The following is a 27,903-nucleotide window of genomic DNA, read 5'->3' as shown; positions in this document are numbered from 1 at the left end:
CACGGGAGGGGCCTCCCATTCGCACCCGGTGGGATGCGCCGTGTGCCCCATGACGAGGCTGAGCGAGGAGGTTCTTCGCGCGCGAGGTTCGATCCCGAGGTCGCTGCGAGTGGAGGAGGGAGACGGATCCTCATCATGACCGCTCGGAGATAACCCGCCTGCCATTTGAACTGCTTCGAGATAAGGGCGCCTTATCCATCTTCATCATCATCAGCAGCAGCAACAAATAATAATAAGAATACTAAGAGCAAAGAAGAGTCTTGGAGGTTTTTGTTTTTGGATAACAGAAGATACTGAAAATCCAAGTTGATTCGTTGATTGTTCATTGTTACACGTTATACGTCTAATTTATTTCAGATATAATTATTAATAGCACGTGGTCAACGAATGACATTTACCAGGGCGTAATAACCCACCGTCATAAGTTTTAAACAGCAGCAGCAGCAACAGGCGGCGAGCGAGGGACAGCTTTTGGAGACTGGATCACAGAAGGGTGGCGGTGCTGGTGATGGCGATGATGGCGGTTGTAGCGGCGGCGACGATGATGATGATGGCCGTGATGGTGACGATGCCATCACGCTGCCGCTCGCTGGAGCGATGGTGGCTCATCCTGCAGGTCTTGCTGCTGGCTTCTTCCGAGGGCCTTCCCAGAAGACCCCCGTCGACCCCGGTGCTGGTCCGTCGCCTCCACGTGGCCCCGCCAGAGCGAGCCAGACCATGGAATCCCACGGGGCAGCAGCAGCAGCAGCAGGCAGCCTCCTCGAGGTCGCTATCCCAGCAGCCTGGTGGATTCTGGGGGACCCCGGTGGCCAGGAGCGGCCAGGGAGTCGGCCTCGGGGGTCTGGGACCGTTCGGGGGTCTCGGCCTGGCGTTTGGACTTCACGTGACACCCCTGAGGTCACGGGAGAGTGGAGCGGCCTACCTGGGCGGGGTCATCAAGAGGTTGAGGAGGCTCTATTGCAACGTGGGTATCGGCTTCCACCTGCAGGTCACGGCCGAAGGCAAAATCAGCGGCGTGCACAGCGAGAGCCCATACAGTGAGTGGCGGGCGCGTGGTGCACGTGGATGGTGGCCATTGTGGTGGTGGTGGTGGTGATGGTCGAGGTGGTGATTGTTGTGGTTATTGTGATGGTGGTGGTCGTGATTGAGGTGGTGATTGATGTGACCATTGTGATGGTGATTGAGGGGGTGATTGAGGTGGTGATTGTGGTGGTGAATGATGTGGTTATTGTGATGGTGGTGGTGATTGAGGTGGTGATTGTGGTGGTGAATGATGTGGTTATTGTGATGGTGGTGGTGATGGTCGAGGTGGTGATTGTTGTGGTTATTGTGATGGTGGTGGTGATTGAGGTGGTGATTGTGGTGGTGAATGATGTGGTTATTGTGATGGTGAAGGTGGTGATTGGTATGGTTGTTGTGATGGTGGTGGTGATTGAGGTGGTGATTGATGTGGTCATTGTGATGGTGGTAGTGGTGATTGAGGTATTGACTGTGGTGAATGATGTGGTGCTGTTGATAGTAGTGATCATTGTGATGGTCATGGTGATGGTAATGGCGGTGATGGTGGTGATTGTGGTGGTGGTGATTGAGGTGGCGCTGGCGATAGTAGTGATGCTCATTGAGATGGTCATTGTGGTGGTGGTGGTGATGATGGTAGTGGTGATGGTTTAGGTGGTTATTGCGGTGGTGATTTGAGGTGGTACTGGCGACAGTGGCGATGGCCATTGAGGTGCTCATTGTTGTTGTGGTGGTGATTGAAGTGGTCATTTTGGTGGTAGTGCTTGGCATTGTTGCTGTTATCGGTTATGCTAGTTGTGGTGATGGTAGCAGTGACGGTGTTGCAGGCAGTGGGGGTATCACAGCAGGTGTCGTCTGCTTTGACACGTGGATCATCAACACGGTCATGGGCAACATATATGGAGCAACAATTGACAAATGCACCAAGGAATTGCGCGGAGACGCACGCTTGGAATGACACGCGGGCGAATGGCATCATCATCACCCGCAGTGCTGATACAACAACAGCAGCGACAATAAACGAGTGGGGCTTGGGCAGGGAGACGCGTCGTCACGTCCAGAAGAGACTCGGGTGGTCGAGAATCATTAACGGAGTGCGGCAGGCGAGGAATGCGGCGTGTCCTGGACGATGTCGGGACCACCGTGGAGGAGTACGGAGCGACGAGGGAACGGAATCGTCGCTCCTCGTGTGTAGAGCGGTGACGGGCGGATCGCCGCGCGAGAGGCGGCGGTGACTTGGGAGGGAGGAAACCTTCATCCAGCAGTGGATTGACCACGGCTGGTAACGGCGATGATGATGATGATGGTGATTCTAAATATGATGGTGGTGGTTGTTATCGCACGGTTAGTGCACTAAACACGGAGCGGTGAGCTTCAATGGCTGTGCCTCTGCATGCCGAGAGTGAGCGGTTCGTGATTAAGGAGGAGGTGATATTGATGATGATGATGATAATATTGATGATGATGTTGCTGATCATGCAACTTGCAAACGTCTGACATGAACAGAAGCAATACTTCTTCTACAAGAACTTGAGCAAGGTGCACTTCGTAAAACACATTGTAGATCAATATAGCGGTCTCTAAATGCGACTGCATTTCAAACATTGCACAAAATTAGTGGCCATGTGCATTTGAGAGTCACTAATTGGGGTCTATGGGTTTCTGTATGAGTCTATGGGTCTCTGTGTCTATGAGTCCCTGTATGAGGCTGTGGGTTTCTGTGTGAGTCTGTGGGTCTCTGTGAGTCTATGGGTCGCTGCGTGAGTCTGTGGGTCGCTGCGTGAGTCTGTGGATTTCTACGTGAGTCTGTGTGTCTCTGTGTCTATGGGTCTCTGTGTCTATGGGGCCTATATCAGGCTGTGGGTTTCTACGTGAGTCTGTGGGTCTCTGTATGAGTCTGGGTTTCTTTGTCTATGGGTCCCTGTACGAGGCTGTGGCTTTCTACGTGAGTCTATGGGTCCCTGCGTGAGGCTATGGGACTCTGTGCGAGTCTATGGGTCGCTGCGTGAGTCTTTGGGTCTCTGTGCGAGTTTATGGGTCTCTGCCAGAGGCTATGGGTCTCAGTGTGAGTCTATGGGTCTCTGTGTGAGTCTATGGGTCTCTGTGCGAGTCTGTGGGTCTCTGCGTGAGTCTGTGGGTCTCTGCGTGAGTCTATGGGTCTCTGTGTGAGTCTATGGGTTTCTGTGTGAGTCTATGGGTCTCTGTGAGTCTATGGGTCTCTGTTCGAGTCTATGGGTCTCTGCTTGAGACCGTGGGTCTTTGTGTGAGTCTATGGGTCTCTGTGTGAGTCTATGGGTCTCTGTGTGAGTCTATGGGTCTCTGTGCGAGTCTATGGGTCTCTGCGTGAGTCTATGTGTCTCTGTGCGAGTCTATGGGTCTCTGCGTGAGTCTATGGGTCTCTGTGTCGGTCGATACTGAAGCGAGCCGGATGCGAGTTCGTAGAGCGATTTGATTCGACCGCGGCTCAGAGCAAAGACCAACCACGCGTCAGTCACCACCGCGAGTGAACCTTTGTCTCGAACTCGAGACGACGGCGTTCGTAGCGCGGCGCGCTAACCGAAGCGCCACCGCTCCCCGTAATTATTTGACAGATTGAATGGCATTTAAAAAAATATTTTATTAGCACGTGCACGCAAAAGCTCAACCCCCCCCCCCCCCATCAAGCCCCGTCTCAAGCGAGCAAGTGGTTATCTCAGTTTTAGCGGTCCCCCTGAACCAGTAGTGGGAACAAATTCCACATTCCCATGCCGGTGACCAGTCCATCCACCGGACGAACTACTTCTTGAAAGACATCGTCGTCGTCATCGTCGTCTGGCAGCCCGAGTTGCCCATGGTGCCAGAAGATGATGCCAGGGTTGCTTGCTGGTCGCAGGCGACTTTCCCCGAGTCGGTGTCACGGCAGATCTCGAGGGTCACGCGATTCACATCGTGGACGGCCTCGAGCCACGGTGGAGTCCACGGATTCGGCCCCCCCTCCCCCCCTAATGCGCGTGTGGGTGTGTGTGGGGGGAGAGGTGGAGGAATGGGAAGAGGCAATAAGGAAACAAATTGGCCACACCAATGCACACAGAGAGAGAGAGAGCGGCGGAGTGGAGTGTTTAGGCGGTAGCTACGAAGATAAAGACAAAGGCCCCCACCATCGATAGCTTTCACAGCATATTGGGGCAAGGGTTGTTGTTGTTTTGCGGGCAAACGATGATTGGATGGATCGGCACGGTGGATGCGTGAGGGCGGCAAACACCACGCCCGGCCGCCTTTGTCTCCCCAGTGCTGATGTTTACTGCACACTGCACCGTGGGGGGGGGGGGGGAGGTTCTCGTGCCACGAGCGGGAGTTGAACTCGGCTGGCCGGGTTCGCAGCGCGGTGCGCTCACCATTGCGCCACCGCTCCCCACAAATACAAAGATTCCCCCCCTCTCCGTGTAGCCTTAAGGGACTGCTGGGGCAAGTGCTGTTAGCGAGCACCTATGAAGTCAACACAAAAACAGACAAAGATCCCCCGTGTAGCCTTAACAGACTTTTGGGGCAAGTGCTGTTAGCGAGCACCTATGAAGTCAACACAAAAACAGACAAAGATCCCCCGTGTAGCCTTAAGGGACTGCTGGGGCAAGTGCTGTATAGCGAGCACCTATTAAGTCAAACACAAAAACAGACAAAGATCCCCCGTATAACCTGAACAGACTGTTTGAGGCAAGTGCTGTTAGCGAGCACCTATGAAGGCCGGCACGGTACACGAGGGGGTGGGGTGGCTAACACCACGCCCGGCCGCCTTTGTCTCCCCAGTGGCGATGTTTACACACCGCACCAGGTACTCATTTGAGGCTGAGTCGACCTAGGGGAGGCCCAGGACCGTTTCAGATAATCGTCACTGGGTGTTGGCCGTGAGCGGGAATCGAACCCGGGTCGCCAGGTTCGTAGCGCAGCGCGCTACCCGCTACCCGCTACACTACTGCTCCCCATGAGGCATACACTCTGACACAAACACATAGTGAACACGTGCACACGGACGCAATGTCGCACACAGACACACGCATATACCTACACGTGGAAGCAAAGATTCCCCGAATAGTCTAAATAGGCTATTGGGGCAAAGTGCACACCCACACATTAACAGACCCACGCACACTTACACACACACACAAAATACTTGCACACACCCCTACACATAGATGTGCGTACACACACACACCTACACACACGCGCACACCTACAAACACACACCCGCGCACACACCTACACTTACACACCCCCACTTACACACACACCCCTACACACGCGCACACACCTACACACACCTATACACACACCTACACACACACCTACACACACGCACACACACATACCTACACACACACACACCTGCACACACGCACACACGAACCTACACACACGCACACACCTACACACACGCACACACACCTACACACACGCACACACACCTACACACACGCACACACCTACACACGCACACACACACCTACACACACACACACACACCTACACACACACACACACACCTACACACACACACCTACACACACACCTACACACACTCCTACACACACACCCCTACACATACACCTACACACACGCACACACACCTACACACACACACCTACACACACGCACACACACCTACACACACAAACACACACCTACACACACGCACACACACCTACACACACGCACACACACACACGAGGCATGTTCAATTTTGGATCCTCAACTCAGCTCTTTGAGACCGCTAAGAATGTCAAGACGCGCTCTCCCTTCCTCCCTCCCTCCCAGCCCCATCTCCAATCTCCGTATCCCCTCTCCTGCCTCTCCTATTCTCATAGCGCACACTCACACCTCCTCCTCCTCCCCCCCTCCCTCCTCCCTCGTCCTCCCTCTCCTCCTCCCTCCTCCTCCTCCCCCTCCCTCCTCCCTCCTCCTCCTTCCTCTCATCCTCCTCCCTTCTCCTCCTCTCTCTTCCCTCCTTCTCCTCCCTCCTCCTCCTCCCCCTCCCTCTCCTCCTCCTCTCTCCTCCTCCTACTCCCTCGTCCTCCCTCCTCCTCCTCCCTCCCGCCTCCTCCTCTCTCCTCCTCCTCCCTCCTCCCTCCTCCCTCCTCCTCCTACTCTCCTCCTCCTCCCTCCTCCTCCCTCCTCCTCCCTCCTCCTCCTTCCCCCTCCCTATCCTCCTCTCCTCCTCCCTCCTCCTCCTCCTCCTCCTCCTCCTCCTCCCTCCTCCTCCTTCCTCCTCCTCCCTCCTCCTCCTTCCTCCTCCCTCCTCCTCCCTCCTTCCTCCTCCTCCCTCTTCATCCTCTCTCCTCCCTCCACCGGTGCACCTGCGCGCACGCGTGCGCACACATCGCGACATCCGATTGCGAGCCGTTAAAAAACAGTGCCGCTCCCGGATTACCAGGAACACGCTCGCAGTGCGTAATCCGATTACAGTAACGAATTACTGCACAACACCGTCTCCCGTTACATCTCCAACCCTCCCCCTCTCCCCTCCCCTCCTCCACCACCAACCCCGCATCTCCCCTTCTCACCACACCCACGGTCACTCTCGCGGTCACAAACCTCAATCACTCTTCTCGCATCGCCCCGACCGTGAATACTGTTCCCCGGTGAACTTCACTCGCTGATTGTCTCTAACACTTGAGCGAGAATTCGGTCTGTGCCTGGCTATTGAATGTGTTCAGCCACCACCGCCACCACCAGACTGCAGGTCACTCACCCACCCAACCACCCACCCAGTCACCCACTCACCACACTTGCAGGTCATCGCACTCGCTACTCCTGCTGCTTCTTCCCTTGCACTGATCCACTCACCTCGTCTTCGTGGTCTCATTTCACCTCCAAGCTCTTGTAACAATAATCAACACCAACCTTGCTTATCCACCCATGTATTCGCTCACCTGCCCTCTCACATGTCAATCTTATGTCCACCTATTCATGAATTCACCCACCCGCTCACTCTACCACTCGCTCACTGTTCTATCCAACCACTCACCCTCGATCGAACTCACCCATCTATCCACCCACCCACTCGCCTAACCACCCGTTTATCCACCCATTCATCCACTCATCCACCTAACCACTCACTCAGCCGCACGCTCACTCTTCTATCCGACCACTCACCCACACACTTTCTCACTCACCTATACTCTTTCACCCTCCCACTAACTTGATCTCTCACCCACGAGCACAGCATTCACGCGCCTACCCACCTACCCACCAAATCACCCACTTACCTACCTACCAAACCACCCACCCACCAACCCGCCCACTCACTTACCCACCAAACCACTCACCCAACAACCCACCAACCCACCCAAACCACCCACCCACCAACCCGCCCATCCACCCACCAACCCAACCCACCCACCAACCCCCCAACCCACCCAAACCACCCAACCACCAACCGACCCAAACCACCCACCCACCAACCCTGTCCACCCACCCACCAACCCAACCCGCCTACCTACCCACCAAACCACCCACCCACCAACCCACCAACCCACCCAAACGACCCACTCACCTACTCACCAAACCACCCACCCACCCACAAACCCAAACCCAACCCGAAACCAACCCCGCCCGCCTCCCCGTCTCTCATCGGCGCGCGCCTCCTCCCCAAGGCCGCTCCGTGTGTGCCCACAAACACGGCTCGGACTGCGCGCCACGTGCCGGGACTCGGGGTGCCCCTCGCCCCCTCGCCACTCGGCCCCGCGTGGGTCGGTCGCTAAACCTCCCACACCACCCGATCACCACCACCCCACCACCACCAACAACACCACCAACATCACCATCACCACACCACCACCACCACCCCACCACTCCTCCACCCCACCACACCACCACCCCACCACCACCCACCACCCACTACACCACGACCACCACCACCGCCACCATCCCACCACCCACCCCACCACCACCACCACCACCACTACCACAACCCCATCACCCCACCACACCACCACCACCACCACCCCACCACCACCACAACCACCCCACCCACACCACCACCGCCACCACCCCCGGAATTTATCGCGTGAGGATCTCTCAGGCGTCACGCGTGCCACCTGTTGGGCCACGGTGAGCTATCGTCATCACCTCCACGGGGAGGTGGCGACTGGGAGCACGCGGGAGGGGACCCCAGTGGGGGGAGAGGTGGTGGGGAGGGGGAGAGGTGGTGGGGGGGGAGGTGGTGGGGAGGGGGAGAGGGGGAGACGCCACTGCTCTGGGATGTCTCAGGTGCGGCGACTTTGATGGCCTCCGCCCGGCCACACGCGTCGCTATCGCGGTGATGGTTGGACGCGGCGACTTGAGTTTGACGCGGGGGACGACCTCGGCGAAGCGGCGATCAAAGAAAGAGTGGGTTCCGATTGTCGCCTACGACTTTGCTTCCCCCACTCGCATAAATATGTGAGTCTACGTGTCTCTATGTGAGTCTATGAGTGTCTATGGGAGTCTATGGGTGTCTATGGGTGTCTGTGAGTCTCTATGTGAGTCTATGAGTCTCTATGTGAGTCTACGTGTCTCTATGTGAGTCTATGGGTATTTATGGGAGTCTATGGGTGTCTATGGGAGTCTGTGGGTCTCTATGTGAGTCTATGAGTCTCTATGTGAGTCTACGTGTCTCTATGTGAGTCTATGGGTGTTTATGGGAGTCTATGGGTCTCTATGTGAGTCTATGGGTGTTTATGGGAGTCTATGACTCTCTATGTGAGTCTATGGGTCTCTATGTGAGTCTATGGGTGTCTATGGGAGTCTGTGGGTCTCTGTGTGAGCACAGTGTAAGTCTACGGGTCTCTATGTGAGTCTATGAGTCTCTATATGAGTCTATGGGTCTATGTTTATTGGTCCCTATGTGAGTCTATGGGTCTCTATGTGAGTATATGAGTTTCCATGTGAGTCTATGGGTCTCTATATGAGTCTATGGGTCTATGTCTATTGGTCTTTATGTGAGTCTATGGGTCTCTATTTGAGTCTATGAGTTCCCATGTGAGTATATGGGTCTCTATATGAGTCTATGGGTCTATGTCTATTGGTCTCTATGTATGTCTATGGGTCTCTACGTCAGTCATTGGCTCCTGTGCTGAGACCACCACCAACTCACGACACAGCTTAATCACAGGCAGTGCCTGAGACCCGAATTGGGACCCATTCTCTCATCCCGCACCAGCCCCCTGCCCTCTGACCTCTGTGCGGCTAGCCGGGCCTCCTCTTTTTATGTTTCTTGTTTAAACTTGTGATTTGAAGCGCATCAATGAATCACTTAATCTAAAGCGGGATCGATGACTCACGCACGATTGACGTTTGTTCGCTTCTCCGCCGCTCTGGCCAATGACTGAGTGGCCGGCGATAAACCTCCATTGGCCGAGGCCGAAGCCGCTGGTGGAAATTCCACGTTCCTACGGTGGGTGCCAAGTAAGGAATACCGCGCGGTAATAATAATGATGATGATAATAATAATAATCGCAGTCCTGTAATAATCCGGGAAAGCCTCAGCCTGAGTCACACGACTGTTTTTAATTCAAGCGAGTGATGAGCAACGCCCTAAGGGAGGGGTGGCGCTGCAGTTGGCGCGCTGCGCTACGAATCCAGCACCCTGAGTTGCATTCCCCGCTCACGGTTGACATCAGTGGCGAGTGCCCTCGAAATAACCGGTCCTGGCACCCACGGCAGAGAGGGCCTCGGACTCACACAGAGAGCCACAGACTCACAGAGACCCACAGACTCACACAGAGAGCCACAGACTCACACAGAGACCCACAGACTCACACAGAGACCCACAGACTCACACAGAGACGCACAGACTCACACACAGAGCCACGGACTCACACAGAGAGCCACAGACTCACACAGAGAGCCACAGACTCACACAGAGACCCACAGACTCACACAGAGAGCCACAGACTGGCACAGAGACCCACAGACTCACACAGAGAGCCACAGACTGACACAGAGACACACAGACACACAGAGACCCACAGACTCACACAGCGACCCACAGACTCATACAAGAGACCCACAGACTCACACAGAGACCCACAGACTCACACAGATACCCACATTCTCACACAAGAGACCCACAGACTCGCACAAGAAACCCACTCACTCGCATAGAGACCCACGCACTCACCATGGTCACATGACCAAGACAGCTCCCGCAGAGAGCAGTGCACCACCCGGTGCGGGGTTCGCTGTTCGCTGTCCCTCACCACGTGACTCGTGACTCAGTGTAGCGTGACTCCACTCACGGTGTGGTCTCGTAACGACAAATAAATAAATGCGAGTACTATTTATTAAACAACTGCGGGAGCAGAGCAGACACGACGTTTCAGTCGGCATGCATGTATGTTGAACTTCTTTCGCACCCTACCTAGGCAACCTTGACAACAACAACAACAACAGCAACAACAACAACACGAGGGGGAGATCCCAGCACCGCTGCTGAGCGCCCCGAGGTGCGGCCTCGCAGGAGCCAGGCGGGTGACCTCTTGACCTTTGACCTCTTGACTTTGACCGCGCGCTCTCGGCGGATTTCGTTCCCGCGGCCCTAGCGAGGTCGCTCGTCCCCCAGCCTCCCCCCCAGCCCCCCCCCCCGCCCGCCCACCCTCTATAATTACCTAATGAGGCGACGGACAGGAAACTCATCCACTCGCCCGTCAATCGGCGGCCACTCGCCCGCCCGCCCGCCCCGTGTATTTAGGGAGCAGCATGTGACATTGCAGCCCGCGTGTCACAATTCGGCCACCACGGAGGGACGAGTCCCAAACCCACGAACCCGGGAGGGCTGCCGCCGCTACGCCGGGGATAGGTAGCCACGAATTACATCGGCGGCGAGGGTTTGGCTTCGTGAGTGGCGAAGGAGGGAAACCCCCCCCGTGCAGAGAGACAACCACAGCGCTGGCGCTGTGCACGAGGGGACACACCCGTTGTAATGATGGAAGTTCCACATTTGTGTGGCGAGGTCGGTCTCTCTGAGCGTAATCGACGGAGGCAGTGGTGCGGTGCAGGGCACCTCTCCTGCCTCCGCGTTCTCTTCGTCGCCTCCCCTCGGGGCCAATCCCGAGTTGTCTTCCCGTGCCTTTGACTGCCACTCCGAGCTGCTCTCGACCACCGGTGCTCCATCATCGTCATCATCATCGACATCATCGACATCATCATCATCTTACGCATGGACTTTCACGATCAGTTAGTCGCGATTCGTAATGAGCTAATGTTGGGTCAAATCGTCGTGTAGAGGATGATGTCAATGTTCATCAGTAGCCCTCCTCCACCACTACCATCGCCATCATCATCACCATCATCGCCATCATCGTCACCATCATCGCCATCATCGCCGAGCCAAGCGAACGTTTTCTCTCAACCCGTCTGCATTTGCCAACAAAAAAAAAGTGTAAAAATAAGTCGTGAAAAATGAGGGTCTGCAAATACACGCACTGGAGCGTCCTTGCCGAGCGGATATTCGGAGGGATGTATAAATACAGCGGTCGATATTCACGCGCAAATTTAGAAATCGCAATATGAATCACGAGGTGGAGCAAACTGGGACGCTGCCCTACAGCGTGGTGGCCAACAGAAGCAGCAGCGCCCGGCCTGGTATGAGAAACGATGGCTCTTGAATCGGCCTCGTGTACAGCTAGTTGAGTTTCTGTGAGTCTACTGGTCTCTGTGTGAGTCTACGGGTCTCTGTGTGAGTCTGTGGGTCTCTGTGTGAGTTTGTGGGTTTCTGTGTAAGTCTGTGGGTCTCTGTGTGAGTTTGTGGGTCTCTGTGTGAGTCTACGGGTCTCTGTGTGAGTCTACGGGCCTCTGTGTGAGTCTACGGGCCTCTGTGTGAGTCTATGGGTCTCTGTGTGAGTCTATGGGTCTCTGTGTGAGTCTGTGGGTCTCTGTGTGAGTCTACGGGTCTCTGTGTGAGTCTGTGGGTCTCTGTGTGAGTCTGTGGGTATCTTTGTGAGTCTATGGATTTGTGTGAGTCTACGGGTCTCTGTGTGAGTCTGTGGGTCTCTGTGTGAGTCTGTGGGTCTCTTTGTGAGTCTATGGATTTGTGTGAGTCTATGGTTCTCTGTGTGAGTCTACGGGTATCTGTGTGAGTCTACGGGCCTCTGTGTGAGTCGATGGATTTGTGTGAGTCTATGGGTCTCTGTATGAGTCTATGGGTCTCTATGTGAGTCTATGGGTCTCTGTGTGAGTCTACGGCTCTCTGTGTGAGTCTACGGGTCTCTGTGTGAGTACATGGATTGTTTAGTAAGTCTATGGGCATCTCTGTAATCAGGGGCAGGCAGTCGACACCTCCACAGCAGCGCACGTGAGAAGCTGCAGTGTCATGTGATGTGGATGAGAGGCAATTGAAGGTGACCTCAGAAGTAGATCTGTGACGTCAACTTCCACGGGCCGTTCTCTTAACACGCGGCGGCACGAGACTTCCACGTTGGGTATTTATTCATCCGACCAGCTTAGGTGAAGTATGGTCAATCGACCTCCATGACCGACATCGAGTGTGGAGGCCTTCATCCAGCAGTGGATTGACAAAGGGGTTTACGCATAACGACCCCCACCACCCACCCCACCCGCCTGCCCGACTTGACCAGACCACAGGCCGCTTCGTGATACAGGGTGGTGCACTACCTTCTACGAGACAGCAAGACGCCAATAATGACCAGGTTGTTAAGTATATTAATTACCAATCTAGATTTGAAGCTTTCGTGACTGCAGGGATCCATAACTCTATGGTTCTTTCGGTAAAGTCACGTGGGTAGAACATAAAATTAATCACGACGTTTCGGGCGCAACACAAGCGTCTGCCATCAGGTGGAAAAGCGTGATCTGCTGCTGATGCAGACTGTTTTAAAAATGGTTTGAAATGGGTGTAAAACAGTCTTAATCAGCAGCAGACCAGAGGTCGCAATCGGGTACCCGATACCCGTACCCTACCCGATACCCGGCTACCCGTACCCGGCCGGGTACGGGTACGGGTAGCCGTTTGCGACCCTGGTGCGGCCGGGTACGGGTACGGGTAGGCCGTGAGTCACTGGTGAGTCACCGTTTGTCACTCATTTCCCAACGTCGTGTCTCTTCTCACAATTCAAGTTCCTAGAATCAACCCACCCGCGCCTGCAACATGGCTTCATCCCAGAGGTCGCAATCGGGTACCCGTACCCTACCCGATACCCGGCCGGGTACGGGTAGCCGGGTATCGGGTAGGGTACGGGAATCGGGTACCCGTTTGCGACCCTGGTGCGGCCGGGTACGGGTAAGGAATCAAAACCCGTTTGCGACCTCTGCAGCAGACCATGCTTTCCCACCTGATGACGGACGCTTGTGTTGCGCCCGAAACGTCGAGATTTATTTTATTATTTTATTTTCTACCCACGTGACTTTACCGAAAGAACCAAAGCGTATGGATTCCTGCAGTCACGAAAGCTTCAAACCAAGGACTCAAGTTACTGCAGTAACCACACACGCGGTGTTTGTAGCGAAAATGCAAACGAACACGCTCTGATTATGTATGGCATTGTCTTTGGGGCCGTCCATAAATGACGTCACGCACCTAGGGGGGTGGGGGGTCAGACATTTGTGACGATGTATGACGAGGGGGGGGGGGGGTTGAGAAATGTGACGTCACATCAAAATGCGCAACTTTAAATAAATATAGACAACACGTTCTAATTAATTAAATAGACGCTTTAATAAATGTTTTCTCCTACAACATCAGAGTGCAGCGCCACATTAAATACGCACTACAATGACAATAGTTTAAAGCGATTTGAAGCATGTTTAATTTTTGGGGGCGGGGGGGCAGAGCTTTGTGACGTCATATTTTAGGGGGGGGCGGTCTGACTTTTTGTGACGAAAGGGGGGGGGGGTCAAAAATCTTACAAAATCGCGTGACGTCATTTATGGACGGCCCCCTAATCTCGCCATCGGTGTCAGCCCAGAGACCAACGGCAAAAGGCGAACAGCCACAAAGCCACAATGCACGTCTCGAAGTGAGCACCTGCATCGTGGGTTACATTTGTGTTTATATTCTTAAGTTTTTTCGGTAAAGTCACGTAGGTAAAACATTAAAATTAATAAAAGTCAAATAAAATAAAAATCACGACGTTTCGGAGGCAACACAAGCTTCAATCTTATTTGACAGACAACTGTTACAGGTTTACTATGTTCAGTTGTTTTCTCCTTGTCACAGGTTGAGTCACAAACCGTACCTCTCCATAACAAAGGCTCACCCTCTTAAGCCTCACCTTACCATATGAATAAAAAGTGTGCTTTACTTGGCCCTTCCTCCCTCTCCAACAATTATATATACGGAGTGGTAGCTCCTGCAATCTCTCATTTACTTGATACAGCTGTCGTGGCTGTGACGGTTCCACCTGAAGACGGAAGCTTGTGTTGCCTCCGAAACGTCGTGATTTTTATTTTATTTTACTTTTATTAATTTTAATGTTTTACCTACGTGACTTTACCGAAAAAACCTAAGAATATGAATCCTTGCAGTCACGAAAGCTTCAAATCTATAAATACATTTGTGTTTGTTTTTCCGCCTGTGTCAGCGGTGACGCTGCGCGCGGTGTCACAATCCAGCCAATTGGAGGAGGCCTCAACCCCACCTGCGAATTCTAGATTTGAAGCTTTCGTGACTGCAAGGATTCTTATTCTTAGGTTTTTTTCGGTAAAGTCACGTAGGTAAAAAAGTTAAATTTTAATTAATAAAAGGAAATATACAAGGACTCATCTTCTTAGTTCTTTCGGTAAAGTCACGTATTTTATAATTTCCATTCTACGTGACTTTACCGAAAGAACCAAGAAGATGAATCCCCGCAGTCACAAAAGCTTTAAATCGAAATATACAAGGACTGTTTTCTTGGAATTTCTCATACTTGATACAGCTATCGTGCTGTGACGGTTCCACCTGAAGACGGAGGCTTGTGTTGCCTCCGAAACGTCGTGATTTTTATTTTATTTTTATTTTACAACGTGACTTTACCGGAAAAAAACTAAGAATACCCACCAGCGAACTCTGTCGAGATTTCACGAGACGACAAAAAGCGCGTGCGCTCATTGGCTGAGCGGGCGCGTGACGTCGACCCAGAACCCAGCCCCGCCACCCGTTCAACGAGAGCTAAAATTCCACCTCGTAGCAGCGCCACGTGGCAGAGCGCCCTGCCCACTGGACGCATTCGCAGGAAGTCAAAATAAAAGTTCATCGGGCCAGGAGGGTGACTTCATTGCCTTTGTGCCTGAAGATGCAGTAGTTAACAGAGGTCGCAACCGGGTACCCGATACCCGTACCCGGCCGGGTACGGGTAGCCGTTTGCGACCCTGGTGCGGCCGGGTACGGGTACGGGTAGGCCGTGAGTCACTGGTGAGTAACCGTTTGTCACTCATTTCGGGTAGGGTACGGGTAGGGAACGGGTACCCGTACCCGGCCGGGTACGGGTACGGGGTACCCATTTGCGACCCTGGTGCGGCCGGGTACGGGTAAGGAATCAAAACCCGTTTGCGACCTCTGGTAGTTACCCACCTCCCCCCCCCTACTCCCCCCACAATTGTTTGATTCTATTCTTGCGCATGATGGCGGCGGCGCGATGTTTGAAGGTGCCAGTGTCGAGATCTGCCGCTGGACACGACAGTTTCAGTTTTCAGTTTAATTTATTTGGTTTTACCCTGTTGAGCCATTCGGCTCTTGATTCGGGTGCAACCGCAACAAACAATAAAATTACAAGATACATTTAAAATTTACTGCACGCAATTTTAAACATCCTCTATAAAAAACATTTTCTTTTTTCAAACAAGCGGGCTTCAGGAGAGGGAGAAAGTTCGTGTCGTTTTTGCTGTTCCTCCTCTTCCTCCTACGGCCCCATAGTTCGAGTTGCATAAAGCGTCACCTCGGCTGGGATGATTCACGCTGCACGCTCGATAGATTTAACGAACGAGACTCTCCTGTTAAAATCTAAGAATACGCGTTTATAAGTTGGGGCCAGAACTCGGGCACACGCAGGGTCAGGGAACAGGTGTCGAACTTATTTACAGGGCCAAGCCACTCGATCAGCCGGCCTGTGTGTGAAGTCGCGACAGAGAGACAGAGCTGACCCCGCCATAGGAATGTGGAATTTCAATCGCTTTGTAAAATATTAAATCATCTTCAGCGGCAGTAGCAGCAGCAAAGATAGCAGCATTGTCTCAATCGTCATTGTCGTCGTCAGCAGCAACAGCATCATCATCTACAGCTGTTGAAGCCACAGCAGCAGCAACAGCATCATCAGCAAACAGCAACGCCATCGTCATCATCAGCAGCATATTTAGCATCATCGTCATCATGAGCAGCACCAAAACAATTTACCATCGTCCAACATGAAGCCAAACTCTCTTGTTGTGGAGTTGGCCCAACATCTCAATGTGGCAGTAAGGACTCTCCCACCACGTTGTCGTCAAATCATCAGATGATGTTAGAAATATTACGGCAGGGTACGGGTTAACCAATTTGGAGGTTGGGAATAGGAGGAAGTGGTGGTTAGTGGTGGTGGTGGTGATGGGTGGGACACGTGGTGTGCAGGGTGGTGGAGGAGTGCATGGGGAGCGAGACCGACAGTGGGTTGTAGACCGATTCGAGGAGGAGACCGACATCAGTCTCAGAGCTCGGCGTTCAGACACATTAAGCGCAGAGACGAATTGGATCCGATGTTTGTGTGTGCAGCGGTTATTGGCGACCGGTTTGAGACCGTCAAACTCGCCGCACTTGAGATTGCCGGTTTCATCAGGAGTGGCTGAATCCCGGCTTAGAACCCAGGGTCTCAGCAGTGCTGGATCGGTATCTCTGACCCCCCGGCTTCCCACAAATGTAGGCTCTTAGTCCTCGCCATAGGAATGTGGAATTTCCACCACCGGCTCAGGGCTGCAAACAGGACATGAGCTCCATTGCCTTAATGCCCATTTGAACGGGAACACAGTTTGAGGTTTAGAAGAGAGAGAGTTGACCCTTTGACCTTTAGGCCGAGGGGTCAGACAATATTCATCAATCGCTCATCTGCCACCAGGTGTGGTTTTGCACTCACAACGTCTGTGACCTATCTTATTTGGAGGCAAGGGTCGGTGGATCACACGGCGAAATGCCCACACCTTGCTGGCCGCCTGATGTGGCGCTAAGAAGAACAAGCGGGTTTGTGAAACCATTCGTACGGCTCTCTTTGAGTGTCCGCCTCTCGTATGCAGCGTGGCGCTGAATCTTCTATCGGGTTCTCGAGGTTTCTGCCACGCTGAGCCACGCAGGTTGCCTGCGATCCAGCAACTGTGGAGGCAGCAGAGAGGGTTGGCAGATCACCGCACAGCGATGTCACGTGACTTCTTGTCCATCGGCGTCGATCGCCAGGAGAAGACAGGACGGCAAAATGTGGACTCCACCTGTTCCATCTGTGTGGGATAGAGTGTTGTCCCCTTCTCAACGCGTGGATTGACATTTTTTTACCGGGCGCTTCGATTTCCTCCCGCATGTAGAAATATTTGTGAATTGGCTGCTGAAGGAATTTTAAGATAAGCGGAGGTCTGCAGAGCTTGGGAAATCGTTGGTAGCGCCGGCGCGCTGCCGTTCCCGCTCCGCGTCTGTGGTTTCTCCTCGCATCTCTGAGTCGTCCTCGCCATTTATTTCTCTCTCTCCACGAGAATGAACTTCCATTACAAAACAATATACCGGTTCTAGATTTGAAGCTTTCGTGACTGCAAGGACCCGTACTCTTAGTTCTTTCGGCAAAGTCACGTAGGTAAAAAATTAAATTAAAATTAATAAATAATAAAACAATAAAATCACGACGTTTCGAGGCAACACAAGCTTCCGTCTTCAGGTGAAGCTGTCACAGCAAAAAAATCTGTATCAAATACCGGTGTTAATTGTAGAATTTCGTCGTCAAAGTGTCCTTTGCAAGAAACCCGTTGCCGATCCAGTCGAACGCCGCGGTGTCGTTGGTCAGCAGCGCACTGGACGTGCACATCCAGAGGGCGCCGTTTGGACTCCATGTCCCCGGCGTGGCAGGCGATCAAACAACGGGGCAGGGCTCTCAACCCCTCCCACCGCAATCTCGATTTGAAGCTTTCGTGACTGCAGGAATCCATTCTCTCTGGTTCTTTCGGTAGAGTCACGTAGGTAGAAAAAAAGAATTAACCCGTTAAAACAAAGTTTTTCACTATAAATCCTTTATATGCGTGGCATCGGTTTTATTTTATTATCCATTTCTGTTTTTCTTGAGTAAGAGTTTCATTTTTATCACATTGGTATTTTAAATTAAATATGAATTTTATTTTTTCTAAAAAGTGGAAAATTTTGGAAAAAAAATTTCACGAAAATAAATTGTCGTGCACAACGAGTCTGTGTGCAAAATGTCAGCTCGATTGGATCACGGGAAGTGGGTTAAAAACGACCGAAAGATTTGCACGGTCGTAAGCGCGCAAGCAAGCAAGCAAGTGAACTTAATATAAAGGATTTAATAACACTGGTCAACAAAAAAAAACATTTTTTTCTGGCCTGGACTTTTTTGCAGCTGTTTTAGACTAATTTCAGGGTGCTGATTCCAAATCTGATCTCAGATTTGCTCTATCACATCTCATTTTGATGCTATCGGCATACCCCATTTTCATTGGTTTTACCCGAAATTAACTCTGTCACTTATGATTGCAAGTTGTTGCCAGTCAGTGACTGCTTTAGTGTTAAAATATGGTGCTGTATTTTTTAGGATAGTGTGTTTATAATATCATTTTATGAAGATATCCACATTTATTTTATATTTTTCTTCTGCAGTTTTTATTGAAAATACAATATTTGATATCTCAAAAACCTGATGTGATGGACAAAAACTGATGCCAGATTTGGAATCAGCACCCCACAATTGCCTTAAAAGCGTTGGAATACCTTATGCCAGAAAAAAGTGTGTTGACCAGTGTATTATATAATAAAAGAAACCACGAAGCTTCTTGGTTCTTTCGGTAAAGTCACGTAGAAGGAAAATAATAAAATAATAAAAATAAAACATAATAAAATAATTCTCACGACGTTTCGGAGAACACGTCTGTCGAGAAGGCATTCAGACTCTGCCTTCTCGACAGACCTGTTCTCCACCTAAAGACGGCTGCTTGCGTTGTGGCCGAAACGTCGTGAGAATTATTTTATTATGTTTTATTTTTATTATTTTATTATTTTCCTTCTACGTGACTTTACCGAAAGAACCAAGATGATGAATCCCTGCAGTCACGAAAGCTTTAAATCGAAAGAGAATTATTTTATTATGTTTTTTTATTATTTTATTATTTTCCTTCTACGTGACTTTACAGAAAGAACCAAGATGATGAATCCCTGCAGTCACGAAAGCTTTAAATCGAAAGAGAATAATTTTATTAGGTTTTTTATTATTTTATTATTTTCCTTCTACGTGACTTTACCGAAAGAACCAAGCAGATGAATCCCTGCAGTCACGAAAGCTTTAAATCGAAATAAAACACGAAGCGTCGGTCGCAACACAAGCCTCCTCTGCTCTTCCAGCGGCACAGCAACAACGTGGCCTCACTACAGTCGATGGGCAGGCAGTTCGTGGTGGGGTATAGTGTGGGCGCTTCCACCGTCTTCATTGGCGTTAAAAGAGTAGGCCAAATACACTCGACGAGAGTGGACTCTCGAGAGCTCCGCTCAAGCGGAGGCCCTTCCATCAGCAGAGCCGCGGGCGGGCACTTTCAGGGGCTGCGCCTTTTTCCCCCTCGGAACGTGACAACGGGATGAGGTGTGCAAAACTTCGGTGTACGTGCGAGCGCGTTGTGCACCGTGACCTTAATCGCATAGAAAATCTGTGGAGGGAGCTGAAGGTTCGAGTTGCCAAGCGTCAGCCTCTAAACCTTAATGACTTGGAGAAGATCTGCAAAGAGGAGTGGGACAAAATCCCTCCTCTGAGATGCGTGCAAACCTGGTGGCCAACTACAAGAAACGTCTGACCTCTGGGATTGCCAACAAGGGTTTTGCCACCAAGTGCTAAGTCATGTCTTGCAGAGGGGTCAAATACTTATTTCCATAATTAAAATGCAAATCAATTTATAAAATTGTTGACATGCGTTTTTCTGGATTTTGTTGTTGTTATTCTGTCTCTCACTGTTCAAATAAACCTACCATTAAAATGATAGACTGATAATGTCTTTGTCAGTGGGCAAACGTACAAAATCAGCAGGGGATCAAATACTTTTTTCCCTCACTGTATATAACCCTGTGAGCCATGCGGCTCTTGACTCGGGTGCAACCGCAACAAAACAAAACATGATCAAGAAACATCTTAAAGTGACTACACGCAAACAGAAAAATCCAGATAAAAACAGCAAAGTCTTCCAGAAAAAAACCCACCGCATTTCAACGCTGCGTGCTAAAAATCCCAGTGGGATGCAAGTCGAACAATAACAACCGTAAGACAATTTAAATGAAAGTTATCAGGCTCGCTCTGTACGACAACTAACAAACATGGCCAGACCAAACCGTCCTCAAATTCACCAAAACAAAGCTATAAAGACAATGTAACAGTGATCACAGGAACTGCGACGGTGCTGGTGACGATGGCACGTGTCTGTGGGCCCTCTCGGTGTCGTCCACGAGAATTGATGTTCGACGTTCGGTGCCCAAGCCTTGGAGGGAGCGCGCGGGCCAACACGGCCCGCCGGACTCTCTGGATGACGAGACGAGTTTTCTTTACACCCCCCCCCCCCCCCATCTCTGGTTGCGGGCAATCTGTGGCTTAATCTTTGGTTGCGGGCAATTTGTGGCATAATCTTTGGTTGCGGACAATCTGTGGCTTAATTTCTGGTTGCTGGCAATCTGTGGCGTAATTTCTGGTTGCTGGTAATCTGTGGCTTAATCTCTGGTCGCTGGCTATCTGTGGCGTAATCTCTGGTCGCGGGCAATCTGTGGCGTAATCTCTGGTCGCTGACAATCTGTGGCGTAATCTCTGGTCGCTGGCAATCTGTGGCGTAATCTCTGGTCGCTGGCAATCTGTGGCGTAATCTCTGGATGCGGGCAATCGATGGCGTTACTCTGGTTGTGGGCAATCTGTGGCTTAATCTCTGGTCGCTGACAATCTGTGGCATAATTTTTGGTCGCTGGCAATCTGTGTTATAATCTCTGGCTGCTGGCAATCTGTGGTGTAATCTCTGGTTGCTGGTAATCTGTGGCATAATCTCTGGCTGCTGGCAATCTGTGGCGTAATCTCTGGTTGCTGGCAATCTGTGGCATAATCTCTGGTTGCTGGCAATCTGTGGCGTAATCTCTGGTCGCTGGTAATCTGTGTTATAATCTCTGGTCGCTGGCAATCTGTGTTATAATCTCTGGTCGCTGGCAATCTGTGGCATAATCTCTGGTCGCGGGCAATCTGTGGCGTAATCTCTGGTCGCTGGCAATCTGTGTTATAATCTCTGGTCGCTGGCAATCTGTGTTATAATCTCTGGTTGCTGGCAATCTGTGGCATAATCTCTGGTCGCGGGCAATCTGTGGCGTAATCTCTGGTCGCTGGCAATCTGTGGCGTAATCTCTGGTTGCTGGCAATCTTTGGCGTAATCTCTGGTCGCTGGCAATCTGTGGCGTAATCTCTGGTCGCTGGCAATCTGTGGCGTAATCTCTGGTCGCTGGCAATCTGTGGCATAATCTCTGGTCGCTGGCAATCTGTGGCGTAATCTCTGGTCGCTGGCAATCTGTGGCGTAATCTCTGGTTGCTGGCAATCTGTGGCTTAATCTCTGGTCGCTGGCAATCTGTGGCGTAATCTCTGGTCGCTGGCAATCTGTGGCGTAATCTCTGGTTGCTGGCAATCTGTGGCATAATCTCTGGCTGCGCGGGGCGATGAGCCCTGACTTACGTAACGAGCGTTGGGGTCGTGGGTAGAATCCTGCGCCGGGCTCAGTGTGGGGTGTTGGATGGGGGGGGGGGGGTGCCAGTGGCACTGGGCCAGGCTGCGTTATCGCCGTCCAATGGGAACACGGGGGGGGGGGGGGGGTTGGGAGAGCCTCGAGGAACGACCCAACGCGTCAACGTCACTACCGCAGCGTGGGGGGGTGCGTCCCGAAAATTAGATACGTAACAGGCGGTGACGTTTCGGGCAATGGGCCACTTTCCTAGCACGTGGATGGTGAGGCCAGAGACAACACATGGTAGATGTTTGATGAGCATAGGAGTCGGAGGCTGCGCTTGTTGACGCAATAGGCAGAGGGCCCGATGAGAATTCGTTTTTCAAAAAGTAGTTTTTTTGGTGACCGGTTATTTTAGCAGGAGGCCTTTCGCGAGCAATATTACCATTAAAAAAAAATCACCATTCGCAATTAATTTTTGGGTCAGGTTTGTGCAAGTGGAATTTGTGTGTCGTACACCCCTCCCCCACCCGACACAGCCAATTAATAAAGTTGTCACGTGATGGACAAACGCGCCACACCGGTGGTGATGCTGCTGCTACTGCTGCTGCTGCAGCAACACTTTGGCCCCGTTTTGATCAGAATCAGAAATAAGAATCAGAAAGGGTTTTATTCGCCATGAAAGTTTGCACAGACAAGGAATTTACTTTGGCCGGAAGGTGCACACATTCAACATATAGGAATCTTAAATCTTAAATAAGTGATTCCCGTGACAACTATATCCATGCGTCGGGTGGAGGAGGGTGTACGACACAACGACGTTTTGGTTACTCGATGCGAGCCAAACAATGAATTATGAATCATGGAATGGGCTGGGCGGGGGGGAGCGCATTAGCTCACAGCCCGTGGTGCCCGCCATCACCGCCCCCCTCTCGCTCTCCGTTCCGCCCTTAATAGGCGCTCGCTAACAGCGCGTGTACCCCTGCCTGTACGTGGCGTGCGCGCGTGTTTGTGACGTAGGTGTCCTGGAGATATCCACGGTGGAGCGAGGCGTGGTGAGCATGTTCGGCGTGAAGGGCGGGCGATTCGTGGCGATGAACGCACGTGGGAAGATGTACGCAGCGGTAAGGCTCACAACCACCACACGCGTGTCCACCTCGACGACTCGCCCCCCCATCCCCCCCCCCCGTGCCGGATGAAGCGAGTGCGGGGCCTGTAGCATGATGTTATAAAGGTGCCCGAAATAAAAAAATAAAAAAACACGTAAATATTAAAATACATAAATGTTTAACTTGCACGGTAAAATTTCGATTTAAAGCTTTCGTGACTGCAGGGATTCATCTTCTTGGTTTTTTTTTCGCTAAAGTCACGTAGAAGGGAAATAATAAAATGATAAAAATAAAACATGATAAAACAATTCTCACAACGTTTCGGCCACAACGCAAGCAGCCGTCCTCAGGTGAAGAACAGGTCTGTCGGAAAGACAGTGTCAGAATGTAATTTATTTTATTTTATTATTTCCCTTCTTCGTGACTTTACCGAAAGAACCAAGAAGATTGCACGGTAAAGTCATTGTATTTTTTCATTTGCTACGCAGCCAGATAATACGACAAATCGCTAAACTTAAACACCGAGTCGTTCGTTAAAGTTGAAGGCAGTATAGTACTAGAGTAATAGAGCAAGTGCAGAATCACTGAACCGGAATTGATAGCTTGAAAGCATTTAGCGCGGGGCCCTTGAAAGTGCGGGGCCCGTAGCTACTCCACATGTAGCTACTACACGTGTAGTAGCTGCTACACGTGTAGTAGCTACTACACGTGTTGTAGCTGCATGTGTAGTAGCTACGGGCCCCGCACTTTCAAGGGCCCCACGCTAACAGCTTTCAAGCTATCAATGCCGGCTCAGTGATTCTACACTTGCTTTATTACTATAGTACTATACTGCTTACACGTGTAGCCAACTTGCACAATCTACTCAGCCGCGAAACAATCGACCGCTCACTCGCTCAACCACCCATCCGCTCAGCTACTCGTCCACTCGTCCACTCATCCACTCACTCGATGACTCAAACACAACCACCAGGTAAGGCCCTCGGAACAATTCGCTCATTATCAGAAGCGACCAGGCCGCAAATGATAGCGGCTTATCACGTGGAAATGTATAGCAGCCAAACACTCTGACCGTGTGATGATGCTTATAAATGTGGAGGGAAAAACCGGAGGAGCCAGGGAAAAAATCCACGCGAACTCCAAATATACAGCAGCAGGCGTCAGGGTCGGGATCGAACCCACGACCTCCAGCACTCACCCGTCCTTTCAACGTCTGCAATGCAGCTAAATCCAGTGAAACCCCACGTTTAGTGTGATGGTGATTGATTTGTGTGTGTGTCCAGCCATTGATGACCAGGCTATTGTCATCAACTCAGGACACCTGAGAAACCCGTTTAGTCGAGATCTCTAAAATCCCTGCTCAGTGTCTCTGACACGGCCATGATGAACCCTGTGTGAGAGAGAGAGAGCGAGAGAGAAACTTGCGGTAAACACCCAGACCCAGGGCTCGGACCCACGATTGCAACGGCGCCAGATCAATGTCTCTGACACGGCCATCACGAGCCCCTTCAGAGAGTGAGAGAGAGACAGCGAGAGAGCGAGAAACCCACACCCAGAGTTTGAACCCTGGATCTCAGCAATTCCAGCTATGTGTCTGTAACACAGCCATTGTGAACCCTGCGAGAGAGAGAGAACTAGACACCACCCAGAGCCAGGCCTTGAACCCCGAGATCTCAGCGGTGGATGACCCAGAGTCTGTGACGCAGCCATCGCGAACCTTCCGTGAGAAAGCGACAGAGACTCCAGCGTAAACAGCCAGACCCAGTGCTCGAACCCAGGATCTCGGCAGTTCTGGCTCAGTGTCTATAACGCGACACGGCCATTATGAGCCTCCCACTCCGCCCCCCCCCAGAGCCCGTACCACCACCCCGACCAGAGCCGCTTGCGTCGTCTGTCCTTCTTGCACCAGCCTGGCCGGCGACATTTTCAAAAACCTCTCTCGCTTTTAACATGATCCTGACAGATGGGCGCCGTTAAAATAGCGCCCTGCCTCTCTCAAGGCACGCGGTGACGTGAGGTCAGCTGGTGCAGCAGCAGCGCGCACGGTGCCTCGCGCGCGGGAGAGAGGGGGAGGGAGGGGAGGGTGGGAGGGGAGGGAGGGTGGGTGGAAGGGAGTGAGGGTGGGTGGGAGGGAGGGAGGGAGGGTGGAGGGAGGAGGGAGGGGAGGAGGGTGGGTGGGAGGGAGGGGAGGGAGGCATGGGAGGGGAGGGAGGGTGGAAGGGAGGGAGGTAAGGGAGTGAGGGGGGGGTGGAAGGGAGGGGATGGGAAGGGAGGGACGGGAGGGAGGGAGGGAGAAAGGGGAGGGAAGGATGGCGCCTTCGCGTGAGCCGTCGGGATCTTAGCGTCGGCGATCAGGCGGGGGGGACGGGGGGGGGGGCGCCGTGGGTGACACCAAAAAGGGGGGCCCTGGGTTCGACTCCCCGGCTCCGTGGAGGTGGCTGCCGCCAAGCGATTTCCCCGATCGGGTCAAGGTTGTCAGATTCGGAGCGCGACGCGAGCCGGTGCACTCGATGCGCACGATGCTCCTGCTCTTACGAACGACGCCACGTGATGTTGAACGTCCACTGTGAGTGAAGAAGCAGATGGCGGTGTAGTATTATTAACAACATGTATATATATTTTTAACAAACACATCAAGCAGTATTAACCAGGTCGGCCTGCCGGAACACAACCGCGGACCTCTGCAAACGAGCGGCGAGCATCACGGTCCCTCGTGATGACCGTACCGTCGTCCTCTTTCTCTCTTTTTTTTACGATCAGTGGAAACAAGAAGATGCTCGGTGTATTCGGCACTTTGCTTCGTTCATCATTTCGTAATTTTTTTTTACTTGGCTTTATGTAAACCCCCCCCCCTCTAGCTCACTCTTTCGCTCGCTCGCTCGCTCTCTCTCTCGCTCACTCTCTCTCTCGCTCACTCTCTCGCTCCCCCTCCCTTATCCCCTACCGCCTCCCCCCCCCTCCACCTTTCTCAGGATAAGTTCGGCACGGAGTGCAAGTTCCGGGAGCACCTGCTCCCCAACAACTACAACTCGTACGAGTCGGACGCCTACCCGGGCATGTACATCGCTCTCAACAAGGGCGGCAGGACTAAGCGTGGCAGCAAGGTGTCTCCTCGCATGAGCGTGACGCACTTCCTGCCCAGGATATGACGCGGGTGGCGATGACGATGTTGATGATGGTCATGATGATGATGGCGACGACGCTGCTGATGATGATCACGGTGGAGGTTGGAAACCAACCGCACAGCCTCTCCACGCTGCGTCGCGAATATTCGTTTTGTTGGAATCTTACATCCAGGATCTGAAATCGACGGAATTTGAAAATCCAGGGGATCTGAAACCCAGAATCTGAAATCCAGGAATTTTATTCCGGAAACTGAAATCCAAGAGATCCATGGATCTGAAATCCAATAATTTCAACGCAGAATCTGAAATCCAGGAGCTGAAATCCAGGACCTGAAATCCAAGAATTGAAATCCAGGATCTGAAATCCAGGAACTGAAATCCGGAGGATCTGAAACCCATCGCTTGTCGTGCCCCGGCACGTGCGGGTGAAGCTCTCGGGGGCCGCTTGGACTCTGCGAAGGAAATAACTCGAAGTCCTTTCCGGAAAGAGGGCGGAGGTGACGCCCAGCGCGACGGTCCCGCGGCGGACAGAGTTCTGGCGTCGAGGGAAGACGAACCGAGCTGCGAAGAGAAGCGACGAGGAGAGAGACACAGACACAGACAGAGAGAGAGAGGGACGAGTGATTTTTTTTTTGTCGAGCGATGTGTACGGGAAGTCGAGATGACAGCGAATAAATGTTGTCTGCGGAACGCACGCTACATACTCGGGTCATCGTCAATGCCATCGGTGTTGGCCTTTTTCAAAGATGGGATTGTTAAATTTCGATTTAAAGCTTTCGTGACTGCAGGGATTCATCTTCTTTGTTCTTTCGGTAAAGTCACGTAGAAGGGAGATAATACAATAATAAAAATAAAACATAATAAAATAATACAATTCTCACGACGTTGTGGCCACAACGCAAGCAGCCGTCTGAAGACGCTGTCTTTCCGACAGACCTGTTCTTCACCTGAGGACGGCTGCTTGCATTGTGGCCGAAGCATCGTGAGAATTGTATTATTTCATTATGTTTTATTTTTATTATTTCATTACCTCCCTTCTATATGACTTTACCGAAAGAACCAAGAAGATGGATGGGATTGTTAGTTCCGCAAATCATTTTTTATTTCGTTTCATTTCACCAGGTAAGCCCCACTGAACCAAGCGAACAACCGCCGGTGGCCTCATCTCCGTGAGCCACTGGTGACTTCCCAGTCTCCTCGTTCTATTGCTTGGTGATTCCGCGCGGCTGTCAGCTGTGGGCACGCCGCGCCAGGCGATCGGTAGAGACGGCGCGTCTCGCGATCTCGTAGTTCTTTCAACGACGAGACTTCACCGAGGTTATATTCTTAGGTTGTTTCGGTAAAGTCACGTAGGTAAAACATTAAAATTAATAAAAGTAAAATAAAATAAAAATCACGACGTTTCGGAGGCAACACAAGCGTCGTGAGTTTTTATTTTATTTTACTTGTATTAATTTTAATGTTTTACCTACGTGACTTTACCGAAAAAAACCTAAGAATATGAATCCTTGCGGTCACGAAAGCTTCAAATCTAGAATTCACCGAGGTTACAAAACAGCAGCAGGACGCACGCACGTGGGTGGGCCCCATCCCTCGACTCGTCACAACAAGCATGCGTGAGCACGTGTTCTGCGCGTCGAGAGGGGGGGGCGGGTCAGAGGTCAGAGACTCTGAGCCCGACAAGCGCTAAGATCCCGCCGAGATCGAATCCGGCTCTCAGCCCGCACTGCCTGCGATCGAACCGGGTTCTCGAGCGGGGCCCAATCGTGACACTATTATATAGGATTGCGATGCGCTGCCA

The 27,903-nt window shown here is 51.9% G+C and overlaps 1 protein-coding gene across 1 annotated transcript; it reads left to right on the top strand.

The window, feature by feature from the left end:
- On the top strand, positions 1-26,929 carry LOC133343713 (fibroblast growth factor 4A-like). The gene is made up of 3 exons (XM_061553476.1): positions 1-1,037; positions 22,889-22,992; positions 25,950-26,929. The coding sequence occupies exons 1-3, from the start codon at positions 509-511 to the stop codon at positions 26,124-26,126; spliced, it is 810 nt and encodes a 269-aa protein (XP_061409460.1). The 5' UTR covers positions 1-508; the 3' UTR covers positions 26,127-26,929.
- The last annotated feature ends 974 nt before the right edge of the window (positions 26,930-27,903 follow it).

The sequence above is a fragment of the Lethenteron reissneri genome, chromosome 2 (genome assembly GCF_015708825.2).
Source record: "Lethenteron reissneri isolate LAM-NWPU_2019-01 chromosome 2, ASM1570882v1, whole genome shotgun sequence".
In the NCBI taxonomy this organism is placed as follows: domain Eukaryota; kingdom Metazoa; phylum Chordata; class Hyperoartia; order Petromyzontiformes; family Petromyzontidae; genus Lethenteron; species Lethenteron reissneri.
Note: the sequence above shows the minus strand (reverse complement) of the source record. Positions and strands in the feature narration are given on the sequence as shown.

Bases quoted from the DNA above. Each gene is read 5' to 3' on its own strand.
- LOC133343713 (XM_061553476.1), top strand. From the start codon at position 509: ATGGCGATGATGGCGGTTGTAGCGGCGGCGACGATGATGATGATGGCC. The intron at 1,038-22,888 runs GTGAGTGGCGGG...TTTGTGACGTAG, and splicing joins GCACAGCGAGAGCCCATACA to GTGTCCTGGAGATATCCACG. The intron at 22,993-25,949 runs GTAAGGCTCACA...CACCTTTCTCAG, and splicing joins GTGGGAAGATGTACGCAGCG to GATAAGTTCGGCACGGAGTG.